Source organism: Balaenoptera ricei, chromosome 5, assembly GCF_028023285.1.
Source record: "Balaenoptera ricei isolate mBalRic1 chromosome 5, mBalRic1.hap2, whole genome shotgun sequence".
NCBI classification, from domain to species: Eukaryota; Metazoa; Chordata; class Mammalia; order Artiodactyla; family Balaenopteridae; genus Balaenoptera; species Balaenoptera ricei.
Genome location: NC_082643.1, coordinates 34,222,760 through 34,235,892, shown reverse-complemented (window position 1 = coordinate 34,235,892; position 13,133 = coordinate 34,222,760). Strand labels below are relative to the sequence as shown.

The window sequence follows — 13,133 nt, the reverse complement described above, 5'->3', positions numbered from 1 at the left end:
GTTGGTTGATACCGTTTTTCAAATCTTCTGTGCCATTACTGCTTCTTTGTCTACTTGCTCTGTCATTTATTGAGATACGATTATTGAAATCTCTGACTATAAATATGCTTTTTTCTCTTTTTTTTCTTTGTATTTTTATCATTTTTTGCTTAGGTATTTTAACTCAGATATTAAGTGTATCTATATTGAGGATTTTTATGTCTTGTTGGGGAATTAATGCTTTTATAATTATGTTTTTTCCTTTTTTTCCACCTGGAAATGTTTCTTGATCTGAAATCTACTTAGTTTGATATTTATATGGCTAATCCAGCTTTCTTTTGCTCTGTGTTTGCATGGTATATCTTTTTTTCCATTTTAATTTATCTATATCTTTATAGTTAATTGAATTTCTTATGTACACAGTATGATGGCTAATTTTGTGTCAACTGGCTTGGCCGTAGTTCCTTGATATTTGGTCAGACATTATCCTGGATATTTTTGTCAAATCATGTTTTGAATGTGGTCAACATTTAAGTTGGCAGACCTTGAGTAAAGCAGGTTACCATCCATAATGTGGGTGGGCTTATCAAATCAGTTGAAGGCATTAATAAAATAAAAAGGAATTCTGCCAACACAATGCCTTTGGACTTGGGTTGTGTTTTCCTCAATCTCCAGAGTACTTGTCTGTCCTGCAGATTTTGGACTTAGCCTCCATAGTTGTGTGAGCCAGTTCTTTAAAATAAATATCTGTCTCTCTCTGTGTATATACACAACCTGTTGGTTCTCCTTCTATAGAAAACAATGACTGATACACACAGTGTAGTTGGATGTTTTATTTTTTAAAATGTACTCTGAGACACTTAGTCTTTTCATTGTGTTTTGACTATTTACTTTTAATGTAATTATTGATATAGTTTTATTTTCATCTAGTGTTTTATTATTTATTTGTCTCAGTATAATTTTTCCTTTGTTTTTCCTTTGCTTTGTATTTGAATTCTTTTAGAATTCTTTGAAAATTAATTTCTATTAGGTTTTGGATCTATCTCTTTGTGTAAATTTTTATTGGCTGCTTTAGAGATTTCACAGTATACCTAGAGTTAATATTCTGCGTCTTCAAATAAAATATAGAACCACTACAAGTATATTGATACCTTTAAGCTCCACCATTGTTCCTTTTTGTATCTAATGCATCATAAGCCTCTCTAGACAATGTTATAATTTTTAATTTCACTTGTAATATGTAGTTTAAAGAATTTAAGAGGAGATAAAACTTATGTTTATTCAGACATCTACAATTCTTTTAATTCGTGAAGGAAGCATTTCTTGTTTAGTAGTTTTGCTGGAAACATGATTTCTTAGTTTTTCTTCTGAAAATGCTTTTATTTGGCATTTGCCCAAGGATATTTTTGCTGCATGTAGAATTCTGTGTTTCTAGTTTTGTTCTTTCAATACTTTAAACTATTTTCCCGCTGTCTGCAGGCCTCCATGATTTCTAAGAAGAAACCTATGATAAATCAAATCTTTCTTTGCTAAATATAATGTATTAGATTTTTATATTTGCTTTCAGGACACGTTCTTTCATTCTCCCCCAACCATACTCCCCGAAATTTCATTTTCTTTGTTTTTATCACCAAGTCTGAGAAGTTTTATGCTCTTATTTTAAAATATTTTTTTGTTTCAGGTGTATCTTTCTCTTTCATTTTGGATTTCTAGTGACTTGAATATTAGAGGTTTTAATGCACATCTCCTTCAGCTTCTTTTTAGTTTATTTCAATCATTTTTGTCTCTGTTCTTCAGATTTGATACTTTCTGTTGATAAAGAAATTTGACATGTATGATAAACTTGATCTTCAAGTTTATAAACTTTTTCTTTGTTTTTTTCTATTTTGATGTAGAGCCCATCATGAAAATTTCAGCTCTTGTACATTTCAGTTGTATAATTTCAATATAGTTAATTTTTATACTTTCTTTCTTTTGATGAGAACTTTATTTTCTGATCCACTTAGACTGTGTTTATCTTTACCTTCTGGAGCATAGTTATAATAGCTTTAAAATCTTTGTGTGATAATCGCAAGAATTGCCTATCCCATCAGCATCTGTTCATTGTGTTTTCCCATGAGAAATTGTCACATTTTCTTTATTCTTTGTACATTAAGTGTTTTTTAATCTATCATGGATGTTGTGTTATCTTTTTTTTAAATCAACTCTGGAACTTATGATCTGTTAACAAATGTTGATTTTTTTTGTTTTGTTTTATTTTAGCAAGAAGGGTCAGACTGCAAGTTCTACCTGTCCTTTGTGGATGGTGGTTCTGATGGCACTTCATTTTTAAAACCTCTCTTGTCTTGCTTTGGGTTTTTCTTGTACCTGCACTACTCAGGGATTAGGCTGAGAATTAGGTGATAATTCAGGTCTTCTTTCAATTTAGAATATTAAATTACTATTCTGGTCTGAGTCTGCCCCATACATTGCATCTGTTGGGTCAGTTTAGGGCTTTTGCAGGTTTTTACACAGATTTTGATGATCCTTCTCTCCTGTTTGCTCCTATTCATGACTCTCTCTGGTCTATAAGGACCCATTTTCTTAGTTCCTCTAACCAGAAGGACAGTTTTTCTCAGAATATTAGCTACCTGAACTGACAGAAATGAACTCTGAGACAGGGACCCACTTATGGGTGAGATTTACAAAAGAAAATTGAAAATTGAGACTCTTACCTCTGAAATGGGTAATCTGCAAGTATTAACTCCCCTACACCAATGCACATACTTTTGTTTAGTCTTTGGAGTACTTAGGAGGTTGCTTTTCGTGTTTCTTCTATAGTTGTGGTTCTAATACACAAGATAGAAAGGCTGTATTATCCTTACTCCATCTTGGTTAGTCAAGGTATCTATTAAGTTCTTTGGCCTATTTTTAAAAAAATCCAGTTGTTTGTTTTCTTACTGTTGAGTTTTAGAGTTCTTTGCATATTTTGGATAACAGTGCTTTATCAGATGTTTCCTTTGCAAGTATTTTCTCTTAGTCTATGCCTTGTCTTCTAATTCTCTTGATACAGTCTTTTGCAGAGCAGTTTTTAATTTTAATGAAATCCAGCTAATCAGTTATTTTTATTGTGGATCATGTCTTTGGTGTTGTAAGTAAAAAGGCATCACCATACCCAAGGTCATCTAGGTTTTCTCCTCTGTTGTGTTCTAGGAGTTCTATGGTTTTGCATTTTACATTGAGGTCCATTTTGAGTTAATTTTTTTTTTAATTTAATTTAATTTATTTTTTAATACAGCAGGTTCTTATTAGTCATCCATTTTATACCCATCAGTGTATACATGTCAATCCCAATCTCCCAATTCAGCACACCACCACCCCCACCCCCTGCAGCTTTCCCCCCTTGGTGTCCATATGTTTGTTCTCTACATCTGTGTCTCAGTTTCTGCCCTGCAAACCGGTTCATCTGTACCATTTTTCTAGGTTCCACATATATGTGTTAATAGACGATATTTGTTTTTCTCTTTCTGACTTACTTCACTCTGTATGACAGTCTCTAGATCCATCCACGTTTGAGTTAATTTTTATGAAGGGTGTAAAGTCTGTGTCTAGATTCATTTGTTGGATGTGGATGTCCTGTTGTTTCAGCATCATTTGTTGAAAAGAATATCTGTTCATTGTCTTGCTTGTGTTCCTCTTTTGTCAAAGATTGGTTGACTAGATTTATGTGGGTCTATTTCTAGGCTCTCTGTTGATCTATTTGTGTACTCTTTTACCAGTACCACACTATCTTGATTACTGTAGCTTTACAGTAAGTCTTGAAGTCAGGTAGCATCAGTAGCACTGATATTCTGTAGGGATAGCCCTGCTTTCATTTCTGATATTAGTAAATTACATCCTTTCTCTTTTTTCTTAGCTTGGATAGAAGCTTACTGATTTTATTGATCTTTTTGAAGAAGCAGCTTTTGGTTTTGTTGATTTTCTCTATTGATTTTTTAAAAAAATTTATTTATTTATGGCTGTGTTGGGTCTTCGTTTCTGTGCTAGGGCTTTCTCTAGTTGTGGCAAGTGGGGGCCACTCTTCATTGCGGTGCGTGGGCCTCTCACTATCGCGGCCTCTCTTGTTGCGGAGCACAGGCTCCAGACGCGCAGGCTCAGTAATTGTGGCTCATGGGCCCAGCTGCTCTGCAGCATGTGGGATTTTCCTAGACCAGGGCTCGAACCCGTGTCCCCTGCATTGGCAGGCAGATTCTTAACCACTGCACCACCAGGGAAGCCCTCTATTGATTTTTTATTTTCTATTTTATTGATTTCTACTCTAATACTTATTATTTTTCTCCTGCTTACTTTGAATTGAATTTTCTCTTCCAGGTGTTCTAGAGTGAAAACTTATGTTATTGATTTCAGATCTTTCTTCTTTTCTAATATATGCATTCAGTGCTATAAATTTTCCTGTAAGCACTGCTTTTGCAACATCCCAGAGATTTTTTTTTTTTTAATTTGCAATCTTTTTTTAAAAATAAATTTATTTATTTATTTATTTATTTATTTATTTATTTATGGCTGTGTTGGGTCTTCGTTTATGTGCGAGGGCTTTCTCTAGTTGTGGCAAGCGGGGGCCACTCTTCATCGCAGTGCACGGGCCTCTCACTATCGCAGCCTCTCTTGTTGCGGAGCACAGGCTCCAGACGCGCAGGCTCAGTAGTTGTGGCTCACGGGCCCAGTTGCTCCGTGGCATGTGGGATCTTCCCAGACCAGGGGTCGAACACGTGTCCCCTGCATCAGCAGGCAGATTCTCAACCACTGCGCCACCAGGGAAGCCCCATCCCAGAGATTTTTATAAGTAGTACTTTCATTTTCATTTCGTTGAAAATACTTTTAATTTTTTGAGATTTCTTCTTTGACCCACATGCTATTTAGAAGTATGTTGTTTAATCTCCAAGTATTTTGGGGTTTTTCAGTTATCTTTCTGTTACTGATTTCTAATTTAGTTCCATTGTGGTCTGAGAGCAAACTTTATATAATTTCCAATCTTTATATTTGTTTATTATGTGTGTTTTATGGCCCTGCATGTGGTCTACGTGGTGAATGTTCCATGTGAGCTGGAGAAAAATGTGTATCCTACTATTGTAGAATGAAGTAGTCTATAGATGTCAGTTATATCCTGTTGATTGATGGTATTTTTTTTTTTATAGCTACTTTATTTATTTATTTATTTATTTAATTTATTTTTGGCTGTGTTGGGTCTTCGTTTTGTGCGAGGGCTTTCTCTAGTTGCGGCAAGCAGGGGCCACTCTTCATTGTGGTGCACGGGCCTTTCACTATCGCAGCCCCTCCCGTTGCGGGGCACAGGCTCCAGACGCGCAGGCTCAGCAGCTGTGGCTCACGGGCTTAGTTGCTCCGCGGCATATGAGATCTTCCCAGACCAGGGCTAGAACCCATGTCCCCTGCATTAGCAGGCAGATTCTCAACCACTGCGCCACCAGGGAAGCCCAGTTGATGGTATTTTTGAGGTTAACTATGTCCTTACTGATTTTCTGCCTGCTGGATCTGTCCATTTTTGAGAAGGGAGTTTTGCAATCTCCAACTATGATAATAGATTCATCTGTTTCTCCTTGCAGTTCTGTCGGTTTTTGCCACACAGTTTTAGGCTCTATAGTTAGGTGCATACATGTTAAGGATTGTTATGTCATATTGGCGAATTGACCCCTTTATCATGATGTAATGCCCATCTTTATCCCTGATAACTTTCCTTACTTTGAAGTCTTCTCTGTCTGAAATTAATATAGCTGCTCTTGCTTTTTGATTAGTGTTAAATTAACATGGTATATTTTTCTCCATTCATTTACTTTTTATCTATATGTGTCTATATTTAAAGTAGGTTTCTTGAAGACAACATGTAGTTGATAAACAAGTTTTTAAATGTCAGAAATGTATATTAAATTCACCCATATCTTACTTGAAGTTAGGTTTAAAATTATGTGACTATATGAAAAATTATACACGAGTATATCTTAGGTATTTACTTTTGAAATATATACTCATAGTAATTTGTTTTTAATTTTTATTTATTCAGAGTTATCTATAAACTTATGGCATCAACAAGTGAAGGAATCAGAGTACAAGCTCTCAAGGCAATGGGCTATTTTTTAAAACACCTGGCCCCAAAGTGAGTATGCATGAAATCTAAAATGGACTGTTGTATATTACATATTTATTTTATAAATCTTGGGAATAGTATTTACGTTCTGCGGTTCCTCTAGTCTATCTTTTATTTATTTTTATTCATAAAATGCTATATAAATTTAATCCCATTTCTACATGTTAAAAATAAAGTAGGGAACAGGAGTATATTGTTTATGTTTTTATTTAAATTTTCCCTTTTTTTTGTTTATTGTAAGAATACATTTGTATAAGTTGAATTCTAGGTAAATCTAGGTAGGGACTTCATTTCAGGTGGCTTGATCATTATTTGCTTTATACTATGAAGCTAACATAGTAACCTGGTTATTTGTCACATACTGTATTCTGCTATATGTATAACTAAAAACTGAAACTCCCATGTTTCCTTTTGTCTTAGCTGAATGCAGATATTCATGTCCTACCTATTGTTCTTTATACCAGAAATGAACACCACCAAGTTTGTCCAAAATGAACAATTTTGGTGGTAGAAAAGTATTGGTAAACTTGTAATCTTCATTTTGAATCCAGCTGGCTGACTGTAAATAAAGTTTCATTGGAACACAGCCACAATCATTTATTTGCTTGTTATCTATGGCTGTTGATACATTATAACAGCAGTGTTGATTTGTTGCTACAGAGAACATATGGTCCACAAAACCTAAAATATATAGTATCCAGCCATTTGCAGAAAACATTTGATAAACCCAGGGGTAGAATTAAGTTTGTGATCCTTCAGTTTCTAAAGTTTTGCTTGGAAGTTTAATTTTAGTATTGATATATTTATCTTCACAGTATTCATTTAAAAATTCTCTTGCATGTCTTCTACCTTTTCTTCCACATTGTTTTTCTACTTTACTTCGTCGTCTTTAGATTATTATTTATGGTAGAGCTTAGCTCATGGCTAATGGAGAGAAGCAGCTAGTTAATAAATAATTGTTTTGAAGATTTTGGTGACAGTTTTTGCTGTGCTGTGGCATAGCCAGTCATATTTTTTTAAAACTTTAATTGTGACTATATAGTTGTTGTTTGTATTTCTCTATTAAAGATTTTGTGGCCTTATAAGTTCTAGGTCTAAGAAAATTGGGGGCATTATTGAGTTGGAATTTGTTAATAATGTGAAAAACATTTATGTGTCTCCTTCATCAGCATGCATACTAAATAGTGAATAATAAAACTCTGCATTTGATTTTCTTTTTTCTATGTAATTGCAGAAGAAAAGCTGAAGTCATGCTTGGACATGGATTGTTTTCATTGCTAGCTGAAAGACTCATGCTTCAGACAAATTTAATCACAATGACCACATATAATGTCCTATTTGAGGTAGGAATGTAGTTAGAATTTAACCATCCTAATTTCTTATGAAAATACCTGTATAACTGAGTTGGTAGTGTCTAGATGAAATAAGATCATTTAGGTTTGATGTACAATTTTGAAAGTAGTTATATAAAGGAAATGTGGCTGCATCTTAATAAATCTATTATTCGGTGAATTTCTAAGCAGTGTGGACATCTCTGTTTAAGTATTTTCTCCACTGTATTGACTGTTTGATGTCTCTCTTTTTTTAAAAAATATTTATTTATTTATTTATTTATTTATTTTTGGCTGCGTTGGGTCTTCGTTGCTGCATGCGGGCTGTCTCTAGTTGCAGCGAGCGGGGGCTACTCTTTGTTGCGGTGCATAGCCTTCTCACTGCAGTGGCTTCTCTTGTTGCGGAGCATGGGGTCTAGGTGTGTGGGCTTCAGTAGTTGTGGCGCGCGGGCTCAGTAGTTGTGGCTCGTGGGCTCTAGAGGGCAGGCTCAGTAGTTGTGGTGCACGGGCTTAGTTGCACCTCAGCATGTGGGATCTTCCCGGCCCAGGGCTCGAACCTGTGTCCCCTGCATTGGCAGGCAGATTTTTAAGCACTGTGCCACCAGGGATGTCCTGATGTCTCATTTTATAATCCAGTAAAAGTAGAGTTATAGTGTTGAAATTATTTATTCCATATAATGCAAGAGATATTTAGCATGACAATACTGGACTGTATACTTAATGTTGTTTAGTGTTGTGCTTAAAGTTCATAAATAGTGATGGTAATACAGTGATTATGCTAATACAATCTATTGTTTCACTTCTGTAGATTCTTATAGAACAGATTTGTACTCAGGTGATACATAAACAGCATCCAGATCCTGATTCTTCAGTTAAGATACAAAATCCTCGTATGTATTTAACATACTTTTATTTATTTTTTTGATATTTGCTTTTTGTTTTTCCACCTTTATTGTAATATAATTGACATAAAACATTGTGTACTTTTAAGGTGTACAATCTAATGACTTGATATATGTATATGTTGTGAAGTGATTACCACAGTAAGGTTAGTTAACACATCCATCACTTCACACAGTTATAATTTTTTGTGTGTTACGTGTAGTGAAAACTTTTAAGATCGACTCCCTTAGCACCTTTCAGATACATAATACGGTATAGTTGACCGAGGTCTCCAGGTGGTTATACGTTACATACACAGAGCTTATTCACCTTATAACTGGAAGTTTGTACTCCTTGAGCACCTTCTCCCATTTCTCCCACTCCCTTCCTTTTTATACTTTTATAAGTAGATTTTGCTACTAAAAAGGAAAGTCACTGAAGAACCTGAAGTTGGTATTGTTGAAAACACATTGTTCAAATAATATTTCATTATAGCCATTAATATAATACTAGTTTTATTTGTGTTTGATGTTGAATATAACGTCACATTGACTTTAGGTTATGTGGAAATGTTTATATAGAGGTTTTGAAGAATTATACGCATAAGATCTTGGTTTTTTAATATATGTTCAGATTTTTGGTAAAGTTTTGATTGCACTATTTAGTGATGTCAGGCTAAGTTACATGGACCATGAGGTAGCTTTCATCTTAAATTACTGTCAAGTTAAGAATACCAAGTTTGGAATTGAAAAATTTCCATCTTCTTTATTGTTTATGCACTTAGTCTTGGTTAACAGTCTTTTCTTTTGATATTTAGAGTTCTTAAGCACTTATAAAACGTGTACATTTCTCATCTTGCTTTTTAAGATTATTGATATTAAAATAACTGATTTGTAGAGTTTCAGAATTTGATTACTTTTTGTGTGGTGAGTTACGGTCATGTTTGCGGTACTCTATTTCAGTACTAATTTTAAAAACACATGTCACATGGTTAATTTTTCTCAGCCTTTAGGGAGATGTGATGTCATTATTTTAGAGAGTAAAAAAGGAAAATACCTTTATTTTATTTTATTATTTTAAAATATTTATTTATTTATTTGGCGGCAACCGAGTCTTAGTTGTGACACACGGGATCTTCATTGCGGCATGTGGAATCTTTTAGTTGGCATGTGGCATCTTTAGTTGCGGCATGTGGCATCTTTTAGTTGTGGCATACAGGATCTAGTTCCCTGATCAGGGATCGAACCCAGGTCCCCTGCATTGGCAGTGCAGAGTCTTAACTGCTGGACCACCAGGGAAGTCCCTAAAATACCTTGATTTTATATATATAATATAAAATATATTTTATGTAGCTATGGAAAAATGACTTATTAAAGTAAGAATTTTAAAATATATTATCTATGTAATATACTGGCAGAAAAGGTAGGCAGTGTAATGTGGTGTTTAAAAACATAGGACGTCTAGCTTTTCAATCTTGTCTACGTGTCTTAATAGTTATGTGATTTTTGGGTAAATTAATTAATTTAGGTGTTCCTTAGTTTTCTTGTCTCTAAAATGGGGATAATAATAGTATCAACCTATCATTGTATAAGGATTAAATGTATTAATACCTGTATTTTCTTAAATATTGTGTCTCACAATAGTATATCCTCAAAATTAGTGGCTATTATTATCATCATTATCATTATTATGATTATCATCTTTGTAATCATTGTGCAGGTAGAGAATATTTGAATTTGTCATTAGAAGAATTCAGAAATTGCTCCTAAAATATCATTAAATTTATGATAAAGTAACTTCATATCTGATATTTTGAACTTGGTGCTTCAGAATCACCAAAAACCTTGGCAAAATGCTGGTTTAGAATTCCTCAATTTTTAATTGGGTAAAACTTTGACATATTATTTAATTTTAAATTCAGGGTTATAGCTGTTTTTGTTTCCTTAAAGTTCCGTATCTCAGTATTAAAAGAATTTCTTTTCTTAAAGTTAGTACTAGAAATTTATACAGCATTATATTTAAGACCATTACGGTAGCAGTTTTATTTGTTTGGGGTGTTAAATAGGTTTTAATTTCCTTTTGTTTTTTTGTATCTAATTTTAGATTTAAAATTATGGAAGCAAATCTTGATAGCTTTTAAAATTCACAATGATAAAGGAAAGAGTATGTGCATAGTATATATTTTGTTGAAGAAGCTGAGAATTTATTCTCTTTTTTCTGAGATTTTGATTATATACATATATTTTTAAGGTCAGTTTTACTAACTGGCAGAGATAAGGGAGAGATGTTTGCAATTTTACCATCATTTAATCGTTTATAACTTAATTTGATTTATTATAACCTTTTAAAATTTAGCTTTACACATTCTAATGACGAAATTAAAAAATCCCTTTCTTGTTTATGGATGTTTTCTATGTATTGTCAGTCTTGGCTGCAGATGATTTTTTTTATAACACAGAAGAGGATGTTTTCAGTAGACATTTATGTCAGGGAAATGAAAGAAATTGAAATATACTGGTGATATTACATTATGAATTTTTTGTAATGTTTTGTTTTTTACTAGTTTATGAATTGTCTTACAGAGATACTGAAAGTAATTGCAACCCTACTTCGAAATTCTCCCCAGTGCCCAGAGAGCATGGAAGTTCGCAGAGCCTTTCTTTCTGACATGATTAAACTTTTTAATAACAGCAGAGAAAATAGAAGGTAAGCAGGATCAGAAAGCATTTATTTGCAATATTCAAGTCTAGATTTGAATAAGCCCATTTTTTCTAAGAAAAGTTGCTTTAAATCCCATGAAATGAATTTTCTATATGCTTTTTTCATTAAGGTATACAAGTAATGTACCATACAGTTAATTGAGCTTTCAATACCACATTGTTTAATTGTTTTCGATGCATAATAAAGCTGGTTGTTTTGTTTATTTTGTTTTAAACTTTTACTTTTTTAGAATTCTTTCAGGTGATTTATTTTTTTAAGTAATTCCAAGTCCTCTTACAATTTTCAGGAGCTTGCTACAGTGTTCTGTGTGGCAAGAGTGGATGCTTTCTCTCTGCTATTTTAATCCTAAGAATTCAGATGAGCAAAAGATAACAGAAATGGTATATGCCATATTCCGAATCCTACTTTACCATGCAATCAAATATGAGTGGGGTGGCTGGCGTGTGTGGGTAGACACCTTATCAATCACACATTCAAAGGTAAGTTTTTTAAAATGAAAGTGTATTTTAGCATTTTAAATGTCTGTAATTTTGAGTTTTATTCTTCAACAAAATTTTATACACTTAAAATCAAGGAAAAAAGGCAGATTATTCTCTGGAAATGAAGTGAACAACTAAAAAAGGGAATAACTAAAAAGAAATATAAAGTATTTCCAACTTCTTCTCTATCAAAATAGTTTTTTTCCAAATGTCATTTTCATGCGTGCTTAAGTTGATAAAGTGAAACCTTATAACACAGCATGAAGGAATTTATATTTTCAAGTAGCCATTTTCAAGATATGGTTCTCTGAAATTTGTAGTATTTTGAAGCTTTTTGAACACAAGGTGGCGCACAATATTCAAAGATGAGAAGTTATTTTAGTAGTATAAGGTGGTTGACTAAACAGAAAAAGCTCTGGCTAACTTTGCCTTTGCTCATGTTGCAGTCAGTTAAAGAACTGGTTTGGAAGAATCACTAATCTCTCTCTTTTTTTAAACTTAAGCTGGTGTTAGTTAGTTATTTATGTATAGCTTTTGTTTAAAAATATTAATGAAATGTCCTAGACATACAAAAGGTATAAGGAATAATGTACCTACCAGTGTTTATGGAATTGGGTTCCCTATCCCAACTGCTTTGTCTACCATTTTCAACCCCTCTCTCTTCTTCCACTCACCTGAATTTGGTGTTTTCATTATTTCTATGTCTTATTTATGTTTTAACTATACAAACACACAGACACACAGACAACACACTAAAGAATTTTATTTTTCATGTGTATACTTAATATGAATGGTATTGTATTAAATGCATTTTCCTGCAGCTTTCTGTTTTTACTTATCATTGTTTGAGATTCATCCATACTGACCAACGTAGTTGGTCAATTTTCTCAATTGTATGTATTCCATGGTATGAGTTTATCTGCTTACCAGTTGATGAGCATTTTTGATGCGTTTTGTATATATTGGGAAGTTTCTCTCTCTCTATGTTCCTAGAAGTGGAATTGATGATTTGTAGGGTGCAGATGTTAAACATTACAAGGTAATACAATTCCTTTTCCAAAGTGGTATATCAGTTTACATTCTTGCCAGCAATGTATAAATTCTCATGGCTTCATATCACCTTATCACTTGTTATGGCTAGAGTTTAAAAAAATTTGCAAATTTGATGAATTTTAAATGCTGTGTTTCCATAATATTAATTTTCATTTTTTTGTTGTTTTGTGGGAGTTCTTCATGTATTCTTGGTCTTAATCCTTTGCTACCTATATTGTTTATGAATGTCTTCTGTCAATTTGTTGCTTGTCTGTTTATGTTTGGTGTTTTATGTTTGTGTCTTCTGAGGAAATTTTACATTTCAAGTAATTAATGTAGTAAAATTTATTAGTTTCTATTATGGTTTATGGTTTTTACATCTTGTTTAAGAACGCTTTCTATGTATACACAGAAGGAATATAGTTAACAAATAAATATTAATATTAATTATAAATTGACTGGAAGGATGAAGAACAGAATTGATAAATTTGGTATATCTTTAAATGCTTTATTGACTATCATAGTTATTACTCCGGAATATTTTGCCATTCTATTGGAATATATTGTCAT

The 13,133-nt window shown here is 33.1% G+C and overlaps 1 protein-coding gene across 3 annotated transcripts in view; it reads left to right on the top strand.

Moving 5' to 3' along the window:
* Positions 1 to 13,133, top strand: part of LRBA (LPS responsive beige-like anchor protein) — a 737,360-nt gene that overhangs the window by 135,631 nt on the left and 588,596 nt on the right. For all 3 annotated transcript variants that reach the window (XM_059922597.1, XM_059922598.1, XM_059922596.1), the window contains exons 18-22: positions 6,035 to 6,127; positions 7,353 to 7,461; positions 8,258 to 8,339; positions 10,914 to 11,037; positions 11,339 to 11,531. In XM_059922597.1, the coding sequence (XP_059778580.1) occupies positions 6,035 to 6,127; positions 7,353 to 7,461; positions 8,258 to 8,339; positions 10,914 to 11,037; positions 11,339 to 11,531 (601 nt within the window). The remainder of the gene's footprint in view (positions 1 to 6,034; positions 6,128 to 7,352; positions 7,462 to 8,257; positions 8,340 to 10,913; positions 11,038 to 11,338; positions 11,532 to 13,133) is intronic.